At 44.0% G+C, this 19,138-nt stretch overlaps 1 protein-coding gene across 1 annotated transcript; it reads right to left on the bottom strand.

Annotated features, from left to right (window-relative positions):
* Window positions 1-1,307: 1,307 nt before the first annotated feature.
* Window positions 1,308-18,866, bottom strand: tiparp (TCDD-inducible poly(ADP-ribose) polymerase). The gene is made up of 7 exons (XM_029518019.1): window positions 18,570-18,866; window positions 16,460-17,511; window positions 8,667-8,856; window positions 8,070-8,257; window positions 4,614-4,928; window positions 3,246-3,503; window positions 1,308-2,201 (listed from the first exon to the last, which is right to left on the bottom strand). Exons 2-7 carry the CDS (start codon window positions 17,485-17,487, stop codon window positions 2,012-2,014), a joined length of 2,169 nt encoding a protein of 722 aa, XP_029373879.1. The 5' UTR covers window positions 17,488-17,511; window positions 18,570-18,866; the 3' UTR covers window positions 1,308-2,011.
* Window positions 18,867-19,138: the final 272 nt, after the last annotated feature.

Genomic DNA, 19,138 nt, shown 5'->3' with positions numbered 1-19,138 from the left:
GACAACAGATGAGGTGAACGATACAACCGGAGCAAGAAGTTGGTCTGAGGAGGAGCGAGCTGGTGAGGTCTGCTGTTTGCCCCGTGTGAGCCGTCGCTGGGTTGGGAGAGATAACTACCTCGGCCAGCCTCCCTCTGGACCACATTAGGCATGGTGCTCACATAATGTACTGCTGGGGTCAGTGGGTGTGGGTGGCAGACAGAGGAAGGGTTGAGCATGAGAACTTTTTTGCTTCTGTCACTACCTCTCAACCAAAACAATAACAAATAATCAGCTGAACAAAACTAATATCATGTAGTTCTCATTGAAAGGAGAGCTGCAGCGAACTGCCAAAAACCAACAGTTACAATAAGCAGAACTTATTGTCTTGGTCAGAAGTTCTGTGAACCAATTGTTCAACAATTCGGGAAATATATTCTTATTCTCCAAAACGGAGAAACAGGAATTGTTTGTTGTTTCTTGGCTGAGATTTGATTGTGATGTGGTTGTGCTTACTGAAAATTGTGCAAATCTGTCCCTCAAAACATCACAGTGATTGAGCTGCAGGTGGGGGGGTTTGTTACCTTTGGTCTGCATATCTTCATATTACGTGCTAAACTAGGCTGCCTCTGCTGCTTTGTGTGTTTATTAGCTCACTTTGCGAGCAATGATGCAAAGCTAATTTTAGAGCCTTGATTTGTCTGTTCACAGGAATATGTAGGAGTTAAGGGGAAAAATTCATGAATTTGAATAAGGCATAATTTGACCAATTAAGTCATTTTCTCTTTTTGATTCTTTATTTAATCAATGTTACATTAAACTAACATAAATAAACATTTTTATGAACAAAAGGCACACAGTTCAAATATAAACAGAGAACATCTGTACAGTTTGTCTCAGTAAAACATGTCTACTGTCTCTGAGCAAGAGAGCGGTCCAGGAGAGATGAGTTTCAGAGGGGGTGGGTTGCTATCAAAACTCTACACCACTGCTGCTGCCACAGCACCAGAACCATCATCATCAAGCCTCAGCAGGAAACTACCGGCTTTTCAGTCACCCTCGAGGAATCAAAGTGGTGGGTGTAAAGGCAAAAACACCCACTGGGAGCAGCACAGGCTTCATGTGAATCCTCTGTCTGGGGGTTTGGGGGATGTGGATGTCCATTTGGAAAGGTCCCACTGAAACTCATGTCCATTGTCTGGTTGAAGAGGCCACAAGATTCATGTCCACTAAATGAAAAGGTTCAAACACGCAGCACATACACTTGAAAAAACATTGGCTGGAGGTTGAGTAAACACTTAATATGTTTTGTTTTGTTTTGTTTTTTGTTTTTTTAGCAAGAGAATGATGGAAGGGGGGAGTTTAGTTTCTGTATAGAAGCCTCTGATTGGTTCATTGCTGCTTCTTCAGAATAAAAAAAAAAGAAGGTTGGGGATTCACAGCTCTGGCAAGATGCTAATTGTCTAACACAGCGCCTGTCCTGATGTGGAACTGAAGTGATATACAGCCATAACACTAAGTCAAAATAATGATGGGACTAGTTTTTTTCCTGCATCTGCTCCAGAATAATAAAGTAGATTAAATCCATAAGCGTCCATGATCATCAAGAGGCTCCTGTTCGTACTAGATAACAAACTGTGGTATTTGAGTCAAGTCTGTTGCAGCTGTTTGTTTCACTGGATGAAACGGAAGTCATCATTTAAGTAGTCCAGTTTAGTCTAATAGAATCCGGTTCTAACCAGTTTGTTGTTCCTCACTCCAGTCCAGTCGAGTTAGATCCAGTGGACTGAAGACTAGGACCACTGAGTATTTGCAAATATTTCATAGATTTTGTTTTGTCCTAAAGCAGATGGGTGAAGTTCAGTCTTACCAAGTGATCCCAATAGTGCTAGTTAAAGCCACAGTAATATATTTCAGCTATTGTTCCTTTTCACCTTCACTACTAAACTCCACCAATTTAACACCTTAACAGACCAAAGGAAACTATGAATTGTTATTTGCAAATACAAGCAGGTCCAGGTTGATCCAGGGCTTAGACAGCGACGGTGCTGGGTACCTCCTCGTAGTGAATAATAAAGTAAGGGTAGCTCTGGTCATCATTGAAGATGACATAGATCTGGGGATCCACCCAGTTGTCCACACAGGAGTCATAAAGGTCACTGGAAGGGACCCGAGGGTTGATGGGAGGAGGTCGTCGCATTGAGGGATTTCCTACAGTAAACCTATGCAGACAAAACAGAGACGGAGGAGACAGTTTAGTTCTTTAGTTGGGATTATGTACGGTCATACTGGGTGAAAACTGGGACATTTGCTGCAAGAAGATTAGCATTCAGTCTGGAGTAACAGAAGAAGAGGTTACGATCCAGACTCTTCTAAATTTAATGATTATGAGGTTGCTGCTCCTCTCTGTGTTTTAGAGAATCTTAAATAATATAAGCATATGCTGTAAGTGCATGAAATGCATGTAGTGTAAGTCATGAGTCAACGCATTTGAACCAGTTTGTTTTTTCTTTCTTAAATATTCATGTCAAGCCCTAAAGAACCATAATCCATCAATCTGTGTACAATTTTCTCTGGGGTCATAAATGAAACATGTTGAAATAAGAACATTTTCAGCTGCAGAGAAAGACAGTGGGCAGAGCCGTTAAGGAGTCTGTGCACCAGATACAGTTTCAGACCGGAAAGTTAATCACACTGTACAGACATCTTCCTTATTGGCCTATATCCCTGCTCAAGTCTGGAAGCAATGTCTCTGCCTGCACTGTGGAACAGATTGAAATGAGGATTGGAGTGAACTGGGGTTGAGTGCAGTGCTTTTTCAAACTGCCACACCGTCCTCTGGGTGCACCACAGACTGCCTGCTACAGCGTAATAAAGCTGATGATGTGTGATGGTTTGGCCAAATCTGCTGTTTTACATGTGTGGCTCCAGATTTGACTTGCAGCTGAAGGGACTAGGACTGGCGTGATCCACAGCATGACCTGATGATGGTTCATGGAAAAGCAGCTCAAAATTTCAATGATCCAAATGAATGATGTAGGGTGTTTTGTGTATTTAATTTTGCATTACCCATAACAGACAGCACCACCATGTGCTTCAGAGCTCAACAAATATATACCAATACTGTGATTTAAATTACAAATACTATGATCCAACATTTGATCCATGGATCCAATCGCAAATAAAATAGCTAAATCATGTTAAACGGGGAATAAGAACGTCTAAATTCTATGCATGGTCAAATACTTCATGACGTCCACACGCACCTGCCAGTGAGGACCTTGGCTAGGAACATGCAGTGGACTCCTTTGAGTGAGCGCTTGGAGAAGTTATGGGAGTAGACAGCCTTGCGGGCAAAATAGGAGCCCTGGCCAAACATTGTGGCGTGTTTGCCACAAACTCGCGGGTCGAAGTTGTGCTTGCAGATGCCCTCCACCACATCAGCCGAGGTGCCGTGGAAAAGGTGGCGCTCGCTCAGCAGCCGATCCATCTCTGTCATCCGGCGTGACATGTACTCCTTCTTCCTGTTGGATCAGAGAGAGACAAAAGATGAGACAGTTTTGCAAATGCTATAAAAAAAAATGCGTTCAAAGGCTGTGTCAAAAAATAAAAATAAGGCATAAAAACTGGGTAAGAAAGTTGGGTCACTTTTTGAACAACAAACACCCACGCTTTGTTTGATGTTAGCAAAAGCACTTTCAAGCCAAGAGCTGTGACCCAGGCATGACCTCTCATGACTACACAGCTATTGACCTGGCACAGACTAACACTGCATGCACCCAAGCCTCACGCCACATTCACTTCCACACATGACCAAACAGCCATTCAATACACCCATGCAGACACACACAGACACGCAAACAAACAATTTATGGCTTCCTTTTCATTACCAAAGTGTGGGAAGAGGAAATCCAGTGACATTCAAAGAGGGTATCAGTTTCAGAATCATGCACATGCACACACACTCTGTCAGCCATTGTGAAACCGTGTGGTACCAGTTAGTGTGGGAGAGTATAACTGTCACAGCTGATTGGACCTGCCCTGTTCAACCACAGTGGTTAGCCCACTGCTTTTGCGACACAAACATCAGCATCAACCATCTCTGAGCATCCTCCATGTTCACACACCACTGTGGACCTATTCTCACGAAGTAACGCTACACAGCTGGTCCCACTTGCCCTATTGTCTTTCTTTTCTTTCTCGCTTGTGACTTTTTCACCCCGTATTTGTTCTTGAGAATTTTTTTCTTGTCTCTTTTCTGCAAGAACATATGTAGCTGGGTTTGAAACAACCAGAGTTCAGCAAAAAAAAAAAATAAAAATCTGACTCTATTTAACAGCAAAGTATGTGAAACCAGCAAACAAATATTACAGTAACAGTAGAAACGAAACTTAAATCATGAGTAGTATATTAAGTGGTAAACATTCATTACTATCACAATGACTAAATTCTCCTGTTAGAATAATAATAATAATAATATTTTCACAATGTAGAAGCTGCTGATAAACAGTCACGTTTAATTCAACAACTTCTCAAAATAGCATCTGCTGATTTGTGTTTAGATTAAAAGATTATGTCTTATGCAATGGGGAAATGCTATAAAAAAAGTTAAATGCTGCCACTGCTTTGCTCACCTCTTGTATTTCTCCCAGAGGAAAGGGTTCTGCACACGCAGTATCTTGATGATCCTGAATTTGGTCTCTGACACTGTCTTGTGGAAAAGGCTGTACACCGTGCGGTAGCTGCGGTCCTCACGCGAGACCGGCACCTGCAGGAAGTCCTGGCTCATCGTCATTGGCAACCACGTTTCCGGAAAAAGGCTGGGTGGGTTGGTGGTGGTTGGTGAGAGGGGATGTGCCACAGAGAGATCCATGGATGAGGAGGTGGAGGAGGAAATGGAGGAGGAGCGGGAACAGGGGAGGGGGGATGAAGAAAGGCCGCCCAACGTCCTGGAAAAGTCAAAATGGCACAAAACATTAGATGTTTGATTAGAAGGAAAAAGAATCAGCAACAAGGAAAGAAAATAAATCTAAACATTTGTGGTTCCAGTTCTAATGTTGTAAAGAGTTTGTGATTTTCTGCATGTTACATCATTGTAAACCAAATAATGAGGTATTTTGAACTGATGGTCGGACAAACCAAGACATCTGAAGATGTTAAACTGGCTATTAAAATTTTTACTCATATGTAGAAAGGTTTATAATTCAATCAGGTTCATGAAAACAGTTGTGTAATTATTTGGAAAGTAGTTCCCAATTGTTGAGTACAGCACCAATTAATTCCAGTTATTTGATGTCTGACTATAAAACACATTACTAGAACACAATTACTAAAAGATGGATAAAAAGAAAACTGGAGCAGCATTCAGTTATCTCTTTTATCCGATCTGACAGTAACAGACTTTATGATAGTGTTAGTATGAAGTGTTAGTTCCTGCTTTAACTGTGTACTGCAGATCTCATTACCCCACATAGTGCTGTATTTTATACCTCGGTGTTATTTCCATCTGAGGGTCAGTGAAGGCAACATCCCAGACCTGTTCAGCTACAACACTGTATCACAGAGCATCCGGCCACTTATTTCTTTACCTTTCTCTGCCTCATTCCCATGAATTTCCAATCAGGACTGCATCATAAAGCCAAAGCAAACAAACGTCTGCCGCATTGAACCGGCACATCTGAACTTCCAAAATCATATCTCACCATGCGTCAACAATGACATCACTGGGCTGCAGAGTGGAGCAGCCGACAGCCGTTACCGACCCAGCAGGTCCACGTGAAAATGAAAGCCAGACACCACACAAGACAACAGGGAGGCAGAGTGAGGGAGAAACAGGAATGAAAACGAGACAGAAGAGAGAAGAGGAGGGGGCAGTAAAATGCCAATTGCTGTACTGTCAAGGAAATGACAAAAGAACTATTGTGTCTGGAATTTGAGTCAATAACAATGGTTTGGCTGCCAAGTTATCGCTCCATAACTGCAAATGCTGTTACTCCTCACAGCCATCAGACAGCATGCGTGTGTGGTGTCAAGAGACTGCGATCAGGTGACCCTGAGTCAGTGCCACCATTCTTTTTCCCTTTTCTCTCTCATCTTGCCTGTCCCATCTCAATCTCTCGCCACGATCAATGTCTCTATTCCCGGTGAGCTTTGAAAAGATCACAGGCAGCCTGGTGCAGAAAACAAGTGTGAAATGAAAAGAGACAGATAATAAGGGGCTGATGGAACTGGGGGAGAGAAAGAGCGAGGAAGGTGAAAGATTAGGACTGATAATAAGGTGTAGAGAGAGAGAGAGAGCGAGAGAGAAAGAGAAAAGAGAGCAAGCCAAAAATAACATCATTGGCAGAGAGATGACAGAAGGAGAAGGAGAAGGGGGGGGGATCGAGGGAGAGTGCCAATCAAGTTAATGACCTCAAGCTCTAAGCCACAGATTGCTCCTGATAGACACAGACACAGACACAGACACAGACACAGACACAGACACAGACACACACACACCTTCCTTTGGTCACTTGGAAAGTCATTGCATTGACTTGCTTACATTCACCCAGAAAAATTTAATAAACTCAACCAAGCAGAAAATGTTAACAACAAGATTTTAATGGTTTACTGTGTGATCAGATGTGTCACCACTAAGTGATTAACTGAGGCACGCATATACACCCACACACAAACTAAACATAAAAAAAAAGTCCCAAGAACAAATCCCTTGATCCAAATTCCAGCTTCCCATAGTTGCTTTTTCACACTCCTTCGCTCACCAGCTTTACTCTGCTGTGCTCCTAGTCTGGAAACCATTTAGACTGCCCTCTCTCACTTCCTCTCACTGTGCTCTCTATCTCGCTGTCTCTTTCTCCCTCATTCTTTCTCTCTCTGCCGCTTCCTCCAGCTAATTTTCCTCTCTCCATTTTGTCTTCTCTTGACAGTCAGGGCCCTGCTGGAACAGCTTGCACTAGGGCTTGCTCTGTGCAGGACACTGGCAGGACAAATGATAGAGCAGCCTGCTCTGCATCAGTAGCGAGAAAAAATAATCTGCAAATGGGTTAAGATGACTCCGCTTGTTTCCAATCTAATGTCACAAGAACATGACTGAAGAGAAGGCAGCGAAGCAGATCACTTTGCTGCCACACAGAAAATGGCACCTGGGATTTTTTTTTAAAATCTGTTAATTTTTGTCCTGAACTCATGTAATTCACAGATTTATTCACTAGTTTTAAGACTCAACAAACTTTTTGTGCTTCCTCTTTCAGTTTTTCTTCTTCTGTCTACTCTTCCCCTTGCCTGTCATCTGTCTCATTATCTCATTTTTTTTATCTGTCTGGTTCAGGCCTGCTTCATTCTGCACAGAGCAGCAGCTGCTCCTGGTGACTCAGGTAGATGTGCCAAATATCTGAGCTGTAATTTGCAAGTGTTAATATGGGTTTCGAGTTCTACACAGACTGCTGGGACGCCACGCTCTTGAAAATGATTAAGGGGTGAATGTGATGTTCAGAGACTTTTGGATATTCAGCCCTAACTATGACATTAGCTTTGTGTACTGACCTTCGTCTGCCTGTCTCCAAACAGGAACTCGGGTCGCTCAGTGAACACAGTGAGCCATAGGTGGAGCCAACCTCTTTGTGTGTATGTGTGTGTGACTATGCCTGTTTATGCTGCTAGGCACTAGACTTTGTTTGAATGGTCAACGTGCGTTGATAGCCAAAATATTAAATGTACCATAACAAGGTTGAGGTCTGAGTGTTTAATGGTGAGACTTTGCCAAAGTACAAAAGGAAACAGGAGCAGGACAAAGAGAGACTATCAATAAAGTGAATGACCTCTACATCTCAACTAAGTACTGAGTGTTCCTGCCACTTTGCCTCACCATTAACTAGCAGAAATGAAAAACCCTGAAGCATATCTGAGTGCTTTGTTCCCCGAGAAATCAATGTACTGTTTGGAAGTAATAGGAAACTTTTTAGCATTGTAACTTCAAAGTCAACGGCAAACTCTGGTACAGTAACAACCAACCTAGGTTTATGTGCCTGCTCACCTCGTTATTGTACCAGCTCTGGAAACAGCTACTACAAGTGCTGAGTGTCTTTACTTACTGTAAGTGGGGTGCAAGCATCACAGAGGACATGAACATGGGCCGCTTCTTGATCTGACGTCTGAACCCAAAGATGGCGTTCTGCTGGAAGCCCTCCTTGATGTTAAGGATATACTGGTTCTGGAGCGTAATGAATCGCACCTCCTTCAGACCCCTCGAACTTGCTTCCTCTATGAGCTTCACAACTGGCTGCGGAGCAGGAAAGAGAGGAAAATAAAGATAACAGAGAGTCAAAATGAGAGTTTGGACTAAATTGTATATAATTTTATATATTTCGTGGCATTTTAATTCAAAAGAGGAGTGGAGAGTTTGAGGAGGGAGGTTTCATTCATATAAGGTAAAATGAACACAAAAAAAGTCAAGGTGATAAATGTCATCATGAGAGAGACACACACACACACAAACACACACACAAAAAGAGAGGAAACAGCCAGACGTCACTGATTTGGTGGAATAAATAGCAAATGGCTGAGGTCTATATACATATGTGTCTGTGGCTCTAGATTGATCGCATCACAGTGGTGAAATTGATTGGTGTGGGCAGACACAATGTGTCTGGCCTTATGTTCATAGAGCATACACACAAACAAAAGCTCACCTCAGAGTATTCCCTCCAGCCAAAGTTGTCTCTGCAATAGTACTTCCACACTGTGTGACAGCTTGGGGTGGGGTTTGGACTAGTTGTGGGTGGGGGCAGTGGGCTGGGGGGAGTGCTCAATCGTCGGACGCGGTCAAACTCCAGGTCGCATACTCGCATCATCACAAAGTCGAGAGAAAACACTCGACCCCTGAAATACAAAGTTGAAGCCATTGTAAAAAAAAAAAAATCCTGCATCAGACAGAACAAACACAATTCACATTCCCTTTCACACTGTCAGCCAACATGTGGCTGTGGCACAGTGACCTTGTTGTTAAATGGTCACAGTTTATAGTTCCATCGGCAGCCACATGTCTGGTCATGCTGCTGGCGATGGAAGCCTAATTTAACCCAAGCATCCTGAAGCAAAACGGGCAAACCTCTAATTGCCTGCTCAGAATGAGTCACACAGGAGCATCAGCTACATGATTTACATGCCACATGTAAACATGCACAGATTAAAGAAAGTAAGACATACAATATTCGGACACGTTAGCTAATCACTGGTGTTTATCCTGAGCTTTTTGTTTAAGGGTTGAATTTGTATACCCACTCTCAACTGAATGCAAATTGTATATATGGACATATAAAATATTATTTACACCTCCTAAATAGTAGAAACGTATTATAATATCATGGGCATACATGCAACTTCCCTTAACCTTGCTGTCTCAAAAGGTACGAGTTAAAACCCATTGTGTAAGTGGTCTGTGTGTGTCTGTGTGTGCATCAGTCTCTCTACATTAGAGTCCTCCATAGGGCCTCTGGCAAATCCTTTCTGGGTCAGACATACCGCTTACATAAATGTGGGCATCATGCACTGGCACGCTATGCCACAGATGGAAGACAGACAGGGAAGCAGAAACCTCCAGACACATATGCACAGGGATGTGACGATTGCTCATGACACCACACTGATAAAACACACAAAAAAAGATGCACAGAGCCAGACAGTGTTAATGGGTTTATTGATTTGTGCCGGTAAACTAACTGGATGTGATGTCAAAGGTTAGGCATCGTTGTGTGTGTGCGCATGTGTGAAAAGTGAAGTTTTCTGCTAATTTTTGTGCCTAAGGCTTGTGCTAAATAAAGCACTGAAGCAATTATGGTTGTTTGAAGGTTAAAGGTTTTACAGAAAAAAGGGGTGTGTGATGTGTGTGTAGATGTGAAATCTCATATTATAATGGACATAAGGTATCAAAGCATTCAGTTTCGTCTGCTGAGTCCAAATACTGGTAACACACACGCGCCAGTTAAGGTCAGGATGGTGAATCATTTTACAAAAACATCCGTGCGCTTTGATAGAATCATCTATAGACACTGTATGTACAGTGTGAGCTTATGCTAAGTCACAGTGTGACTGCATCTCTGTAAGGGGAAGTGAAATAGGAATTCATCCAATGAGCACGTGCAGAAACAAAACAGCAACTGATAGCTCAGTCAATGATTCCCAGAAATATGTTGCAGACAGATAACAGCAGATGTGCAAGTTAATGTTTTCAGGAATATTTCCATGCATTCAAGTATCTAAAGAGAGTTTCAAAAGAAAAATGAGTATTTAATTCAAAAGACAGAGGTGAGAACAGAGAAAAAAGAATGAATTGGTAGATGAAAAGAGGAGGATGTGGGAGAGAAGGAACTAAAATGTAGCACAGACAAATGAATTGCACATTAACAGCACATCATACTTCAGCTCCTGACTGTGTTTTCTTTATTTTAGCTCTGTCATGTCTCTGCCCTGTTCCCTGTTTCACTGCTTCTCTCTGTCTTTTATGTCTGCACAAAAAAGGGCAGTAGGTGCACCTGCATGTCTCACACTCTCTGTCTCTGTGTCTCAGGACAGAACAGTTTCTGCCTGCAGTGGAGCTTTATGATGACAAGAGCTTCTGTGCGTGCACCATCAGGAGTTGCTCGTGATACGTGCACATGTATAAGCTCCTGGTTTTTATTATGAGGAAGTTTACTGAACTTTGGCACATTTACAGGCCACCTCCTCATCTCACTCATTACCACTATCTTTCTGTCTCTTTCACACACATAGACAAAAGACATGTCTCCAGAGAGGTCAGTCAATGACTTTCCAAGCCTTTAACAGACTCTTTCTCTCCCTCGCTCCCAGACTAGTTTGTGTTGCTCTAAAAATAAAATTCCACCAGTTAAATTAAGTGCACTGAGAATCCGGTGCTTTTCAACCTGGAGGCCAATCAGAAGCTGAGAGAGAAACAAGGCACACCCTCTCTGGCAATGTCAACATTTTCAAGACCACGCTTGAAATTTTGGGCCACTGCAAGTTTGTTCAAAGGTACACGCACAAACACACACAAGAAAGCTGACTGGAAAATGCAGAGCAGACCTAGAAAGACATATTTGAATGGAAAACCCAACTGAGTCAGGAGGGGTGTTGGTGAGCTAAAGGCCCTTGAGCAAAGCATATGGTGCTGAAAATGCAGCAAACCTGCTCTTGCTCTTGTGCCGGGTAGCTCCCAGGCGTGATTAGTCCTGAATGTAAGTGCAAGAAGTCACTGGGGAAAAAAGGACTAAATACCCTGTTCAGCAGAACCTTTTCCTGAATAAATAAAGGTTAAGAAAACTCACTGCTCTGTCAAAATGGCTGTTAATCCCCCACTCTGCCTTCAGCACACTTATCCAAATAGACACATACACCTTCAAACTTTCTCACGGCTACACATACAACGACCCGCATACCAGCATCAGTCATGCTATTATGAACGTCACAGACTTAAAAACAAAAAAGAAAAAAGAAAAAAAACATGAACGCTCACTCACCCTCATACATGCACACATGCATTCTTTCAACAGATTCATGCACACACACGCAAACTAAATTCAGTCACGCCTAGATAAGTCAGACAACTAAATCTGCTGACGAAGGCCTTCCCGCTCTCACACACACACACACAACCTTGATGTCATAGGTTAGTGTTACTTCCTCATACTGGAACTATTAACTTTCCAGTTATCTATTCAAATATCTTCCATTTGAATTAGATTTTCAGCTCGAAAGGTGGTGAACAAACAAGAAAGCAACGACACACACAGGACAGAAGAGGAAAAATGTTCAGTGTTGTCTCCTGCATGTCCTAGATGGTTTCTGTAAGACTGTATCTTTCTGTCCTCCTCTACACCGCATCATTAGGCTCACGTTCAGAAAACATAGAGGTTCATAAGGGTGCCAAATGTGAGCGTAAAAAGGGGGAGATGAGAAGAGAAGACAAAGAGTTCGACTGAAACAAAGAAGAGAGGAAAGGGATACTGTTTGAGTGCAGACGCTCACACACATTTGTCCATAACTTTTACAAGTCTTTGGACCCTCAAGGGAAATTTGAAGGATGAAAAATACAATACAAGGAGTGAAGGAAAAGGGGCAAGAAATAGGGAATGTAGTGGACCAAGGACTACAGAGGAATTAAAAGCAAAAGATGGAGAGGGAAAAAACTAAAGATGGATATGGCAACGAAGGCTGACTCAGAGTAATAAGTGGCAGGCTGACACAGACCTTGCCCGACTGATTCATGGCATGGGTTGTCTGACACGTTATAGCTACGCACGCACACAGACGCACACACTCAGTCTGATTATCTGACACCAATTCTTTTCACACATACAATCACAGCACGCAAACAAGCTCTCGTAGACACAACCATCCTTGATTTTTTCTTTGGTACAATGAGGCAATTTGGAATCCCCCACGATATAAACACACACACACACACACACACACACACACACAGGCACAAAGGCATGCACATACACCTTGGTGTCAGGTCGGCCTGCCCTTAGTGCTTAGTGACTCTTTATGTCAGTTAACGACAGGCTTTCATCACCTGGCCAACAAAAAAGTCTCTCTCTCTCCCCCATGGCTTTGCTTTCGTTGCTTAAAAAAAAAAATCAGCATGATGTTTTTCAAATCTTAAAAGTTGAGAAATTTGGTTGGGCTTTGGTTGAGAATTTGTATTGCTGCAAATAGGAAGTTCAAACCCGCAATACGCTTCAGATCAGACATGGGTCTTCTTTCTTTTCCATATATTCTCTCTGACTCACACACTCACACACAGCGCAGCATAAATCTGTTGACAACCAGCCCTACAGTGCAGGATTACCACAGTATAACTTTTAGAAGCGATGACTGTGGCATTCCTCCTTACTGCTGAGTTCATGACTAAAGTGGATTAGCCGGACTTCCATTGCTTCTTATCATATTGATGGGATTAACCTGTGCTATGGATCATACACACATGGGAACAGCTTGGCACAGAACACACACACATTCATATACACAGTACAATGGCCTGTGCAGCACACAAGCAGAAGCAGACACACACACAGATCGTAAAGGTTCTTTGTGTACCATTCCTTTTAGCTGCATATGCGTGCACACACACACACACACACACACACTTTGTGTCTCTGTCTCTTTCTATTTGCTGTAGAAGGCAAAACATGTGTGTTGCCATACCGACAGGAGTACTTGGTAAGTCATCTGCTGCTCTTTAGACCACTAACAATGTTATCATTTGGCCATGGTAACCACAGTGATGGCTTTTCCCTGTGTGCCTGTGTGTGCATTTGCATGCACGATATCACAGGCTGGATTGCATCACTAAAGAAAAGTATCAAAGGCCTTCACACAAACCCCATGCAACACAAAGCTCATAGTAAATGACTAAACTCAGTGATGAATAACCAGAACTGAGTGAACAGAACACGGCACGACTTCACTGGCTTGTCCTCGACAGGCTGCTTTGCTCTCTGCGCCTTGAACCATTTCTGAGTTTACCCAGTGTCAACATACCACCGAAGTAAACAATAAAATATTCACCTCCAACAGAGGTCAGAACTGAAAATGTCCCTGACCTATGCTTTACATACACACTGGATTAAACCTGGAACAACCTGTGTTTACCTGCTGGAGACAACGGCCCAAATCTAGAAACCCATATGACTTATTTGTCATGTGTCATGAGTCATGAGTCTGAGGAATTTCATGTTTTACGTTACGTTTTAACTCAACCATTCTCAAACAGACCAACCAGTTTTTTTTAATAGTCAGGGTTAGAAAAACCCTACAGACATTTCTGAGGGGTTTATGTCCAGGTGCTCAAAAACTATACAATCATACTTCAGAAGCAGTTTAATTCTAAAAAAAAAAAACAACAACAAACAGCCAACGATTTAAATGGAGTGGTATACTGTAAAATGCAATATAATTCAATGATCATCCAACTTGTAAATAAAAGCATGCCGAGTTGAATTCTTAGAGACTGTAAAGCATAACAGAAAACTAGAGAAAATAACTCTAATCACTCTGATAGATACTCAACCCTAACCCGAAAAAAAAACAAAACAAAAAACATCTTTCACTTAAAAAACTATTTTACAGCAGCTTTTTTCTCTCAATATCACAGGGAAGAATTGTTTTTGTTATGACAACAAATATATGTCAAACTTGTTGGTAAAACGGCTTTGGCATTTCCAGTTTCTACTGGAGTTTCTGTCAAGTGAGCCAGATGGTCTTGTCTGACTGTATCAGAGTATAACACACTCAAAAGGCCTCTGAAGAATTTGGGTTGACACCACCAGGTGCGCATCCTGTTTGCAGGAGTGATACGCACTTTGCATAGAGTTTCAGTTCAAAACATGAGTCAACAAGCCTGACACAGAGAGGCGCATACAACTCTTTGTAGACACACACAAACATGTGTGTATGTACAATGTCCAGACGAATGCAAACAAAGATACGCAAAGCTGTTCAAAGGCCTCTGCAACTCACAAAAGGCCTGATGATGTGATAGAGGGTGTGGATGTGGTCAATGATTTTGAGAATATAATGACAAAATCATTTGTCACATTCTGTCTATTTTATTATGAGCATAATAGAATTAAGATGTGTAATTTAGCTAATTTAGTTGCCTTAAAGACGTGCCTACACCTTCATCTAACATTGACTGTGTGTTTGCTGATTTTGGAACAACTACTGCTCAGTATCATTTTTGTGCACGTGCTAGAGAAGAAATGAAGATTATCTGATGAGAAGAGCAATCATCAGTAGTTCATTCAATACTCGGAAGCATTAAACACAGAATACTCTACCTGCAGTATCTCACTTGTGAGGATTTGTTTTGGGTTTTTTACCCTTGTATGACAAATTATATTTGCTGATTTTTGGTCTGATGCTTTGACAAGCAATAAAAAAATGTCTTATCACTGTTTTCAAACATTTCAAGGAAGACGGTGTGAACCTTTTTGACTGGGAGGTAATCAAAAGTAATGTTCAGGCTGGATGTGAGAGTGCAAAGACAGCATCTAACACAAGAAACCAAAAGAAAAAATATGCGAGCTACAGCAGAGTTTATAAACAGAACAAAAAGTAGGTAACCTGTGTTTAGGGTATAGTTAACAGAGTCCACATAGGTGCTGTCATTGTGTAGTGCACACAGTACTGTGCAGGAAGCAGTGCATACTCCTTTATGTCAGCCAACCTGGGCTCGCCAAGTTCTTGCATGTGTGTATATCTATGTGGGTGCGTGAGAGAGTGAAAGAGAGGTTTATCTCTGTCTACTAAAAGGCGTGCGTGTGAGCAGTACAAGCCACTGAACTGCCGATTCGTGCAAGCATCTGCGTGCCAAGCCCTGTGTGCGTGCGTGTGTTGGAGTGTACACAGTGGTGTACAAGTCTGTGACCCAGGGAAGGAAAGAAGCTGCCAAGTGTGTCTGTGTCAGTGACCTCACAAGGCAACTGAGGGTCATGGAAGTTCACAGCTTTCTGCCATGAGTTTTGTTAAGTCTTGCCTGAGTTCCAGCCAATCACAGGGTTGGCTTCAGGAGTCGGGAAATACAGGAAACAGATAACCAATATCAGGGCTGGGAAAGGCTGCACCATGCCTCCACGAGGGTGTGACAGCTGATATGATAGTTCACATGAAATAGTCATAGTCATACATGGAGATACATATTTACTAGAAGGCACGTAAAAGCCAAAAACACATGGAGGATTAAAGGGCTAATAGTATCATATATGGATAAATAGGCCACATTTACAGTACTAAAAGTTGTGAAAATAGCAGAGAAACATAGTCACTTTGTCACAGTCCATTAGCCACACATGCACAGAACAGCTGTAGAGCCAATGCTTTCTGTTTGCTACAGGTGGTGAAACCAAAGAGGAAGCTCAGGCAGAGGTCTACTGTTTCCACCACACCAAACCAGAAGTGGCTTATCATTCACAAACAGCCTATCAGCTTACTGCACCTTTGTTGCCATGTCACAAGTACCTATCAATTTACTGCACAGTAGCCTTTTCAGCAATACTTACAACACAACACAACAATGTTCTGGTGTGGCTGAAATGTACTGTACATTTTGGCTCTATGGATCCAGTGTGATGGTTCTTCATCAAAATCCCAACACGTGTTTGCTATGTTGTAGTTAATACTACATTACTAACAGTTTGTGTTTTTCTTGCGTAAATAACATGTAGGTGGTATTACCCAGAAAGAAAGTGATATATAATTGCAATCTGTAATTGCAATTTAAATTCCTATCTTTAATATATTGACTTGAAAGTGAAGTGATCCTGTACCCAAGGGCCATAAGGGGAAGCACAGAAGAAGTCTGGCACTGCTTCCCCTCACAATGGGATCCTGTATCTTTACGCCTGTAACCAGAGTGCCAACAGTCTACACAGTATAATATAAAGCAGCCTGCAGGTTGCAGCAAATAGAGTGGGATACTTACTGAAACTTGAGCCTGATTTGCTCATTGTCAGGGTTGCAGTACAGTCTCTCCAGCTGTTCCTGGGAGTCGTCTGCTATGCTCTGCCACGTCTGACTATTGGTCCTGTGGATCTGCCAGTGGTAGGGCAGGACAGTGTGGTGGTGGGCACAGTCATTGCCATAAACACACTGTCCTTGGAGGAAATCCACACAAATGTCCACAGAGTCTGACTGGTGTGTGTGGTACTGGAGTTGAGTGAGCAGCTCAAAAACCAGGTCAAGGGAGGCCTCTTCACTTTTATCCTGAAATAGCACTCCTTTGTCGGCCTGCAGGAGGAGGGGAAGGGGGTCCTGGAGACCAGTGCTGTCTTTGACTTGAAGGTTTTTAGTCCCGGAGGTCAGGAGGTCATTGGTTTTGATGGCCACCTCCTGGTGAGGAGGCTGGGGTGCAACTGTGGGAGGTATATCCCTGCCGGGGGGCGTTATTGTCACCGTGGTCCCGGCCGCCCGGAGGGCAGGTTTCAGCTGAAAGCAGCGGCTGTTGGGGGTGGGATCGGGGATCTTGGATCGCTCCCCTCGCCGCTCCGTCTCCTCCAGCTCCGCAGTAGTATCGGCTATTTCCACATCCCCGTCCCGGGTCATCAACCCCGGGACTCCAGCCGCAGCCGTGGCGTCGTCGGCAGCTCCGGGATCTTTGAGACACACCTGCCCGATACAGTCCTGTTTCACCACGGCCGCCGTGCACAGGTTTCCCGGAGTCCGGCCCGGCTGGCTCCGGGGAACAAACACCCCGTCCCCGGAGACCAGCGTGTCCGTGCTCAGTAAAGTGGTCAGTATCGGATCCTCCAGGGCTCGGTGGAGGCATTTGGCGTCCAATTTCCTTTGCTTCTTTTTGAAATAAGGCTTCACCAGAGGTATTTTGTCCGGGAGTCCCACGATCTGCTGCTCTGCGAAATCTTCCCCTTCGTCCATATTTAAACTCACATCCAGGGAGATCCCTGCCGGCGCACCGTCTGAGGCTTTCTGAAGAATGTGCAAAGTTTTATCCATGGCCCCTCCTAAAGCCCCACAGCCCTGAGAGAGAAAGGGAAAGAGAGAAAGAGGCAGTCATCAAGGGTAACACCTATGATCATACACCCCAAACCACTGGTTCCCCCGATGAATCATCCTGGTGCAGATAAAGCGACGATTAACAGGCAGCTCAGACTGGCTCCTGGGGCATTACATAGGTGACTGAAAACCGGTATCTCCATTTCTGGGAAAGCAAAACCGCCACTCTCTCAATACTGCAAGGAAACCTGTTTAACCCCCCCGCAGATAAAAAAAAAACAAAAAAACCTACACACCGGTATTACCCCGTTATGGTCCTGCAGAGAGAGCAGACACAATGACCCGCTGCCTCAGACACATTATAAGCCCCTAAAGGAATAATAAGGTCCGGGAACAGGCTGCTGGTTCAGTCCCCTTTGGAGGGCGGAGGGTTCAAGCAGTTTAAAGCAGCCAGTGAGGTGAAGCGGAAAAAATATTACCTAATCCCTTAGTAGGGAACTGGAGTCACCAGCCTCAGATTAATCATATGAAAACGAGGCACCGGACACCGTGTTTGGCTTTTATCCTGCTGCCTTTGCTCTCTCTCACTAACGTCATGCCCGCAATTACAGCTGCGTCTCCGAGCCGGAGCGATAAAATCACCACTGTAACAAAACCTCTCTCTCCCGGGACGATATATTTTGATCACGGGAGTCCGATACGAGGCCCCTGCAGTCTACGTGCAGCTTACACACTGCTGCCCGAGCAAGTTTGCACGTAGGCTACAGTCGACACACACACACACACACACACACACAAAGGCACTGCGGCGGAGCACAGACTGGAGAGAAACGGGGCACCGGAGCTTCGTTTCCCGGCGTCTCTCCAGCGGCTCCCTTCGCCCGAACAGACTCGTCTCCGGCCCGGGCTGAGCTTTAAAGCTGCTGCGGAGTTTTTGGAGCTTTTTAATAAAACAAAAATAAACCAAACACTTAGACACCGCAGTCGACACACTGGGTCACTTTGTTAAAGCGCTGCCGATAAAAGAGGACGCAGAAACATTGTTTTTTTTTTCCCCCGGAGCAGAGGCGACAAACCCCTACCTGCGCGGTGAAGTCCGCCCCTCTCCGCCCGGTATCGACTGTCTTTGGTGGGTAAAATCCGGTGCGCACATCGGCGGAGCTCCGTGTCCAGTCTGGAGTAAGGCCTCAGAGTATCCGTGTCGGGACTTAGACCGTAGTCCGGTTGGGCTGCTCGTGTCCCTGCGCCGCCCCCGTCGCTCTCATGCTCCGTCTTTATTTCATGCCGTCCGTCCGGCTCTTTGTGTCCTGGGACCAGCTCTGCGCTGCAGGCGGCGGAGGTGGGACCGACAAAGAGCGGAGCACAGCTGTGGAGAAAGACGCTCCGCTCCCCGGCTCCGCACAGCCAGGCCCCGCCCCGTAACCTGCTCAGGGGCGGAGCCTCTGCTGCCGACGAGGGGAGGAGAGAGAGAGAGTCGTCTGCTGGTGAGCGGGAGGAGCTGCACCGGGCTGACGGAGCCTCAGGGGCCGCATCCTGGGCCCCGGAAGTGGGCCTAATGAAAAGCTAGGAGCACGGCAGTAAGAAGGAGGAATAAATAAACGCAAAAACATCCAAGTGCATCCATAATTTTAAAGCCGTAAATCTAAAGAAA

This window comes from Echeneis naucrates, chromosome 13 (assembly GCF_900963305.1).
Source record: "Echeneis naucrates chromosome 13, fEcheNa1.1, whole genome shotgun sequence".
NCBI classification, from domain to species: domain Eukaryota; kingdom Metazoa; phylum Chordata; class Actinopteri; order Carangiformes; family Echeneidae; genus Echeneis; species Echeneis naucrates.
This window is presented reverse-complemented; position numbering and strand designations above follow the sequence as displayed.

Coding starts and splice junctions, on each gene's coding strand:
- tiparp (XM_029518019.1), bottom strand. CDS start 17,487: ATGGATAAAACTTTGCACATTCTTCAGAAAGCCTCAGACGGTGCGCCG. Junction 8,258..8,666: donor GCTGGAGGGAATACTCTGAG/GTGAGCTTTTGT, acceptor CCTGCTCCGCAG/CCAGTTGTGAAGCTCATAGA. Junction 2,202..3,245: donor GCCAAGGTCCTCACTGGCAG/GTGCGTGTGGAC, acceptor TTGTCTGCATAG/GTTTACTGTAGGAAATCCCT.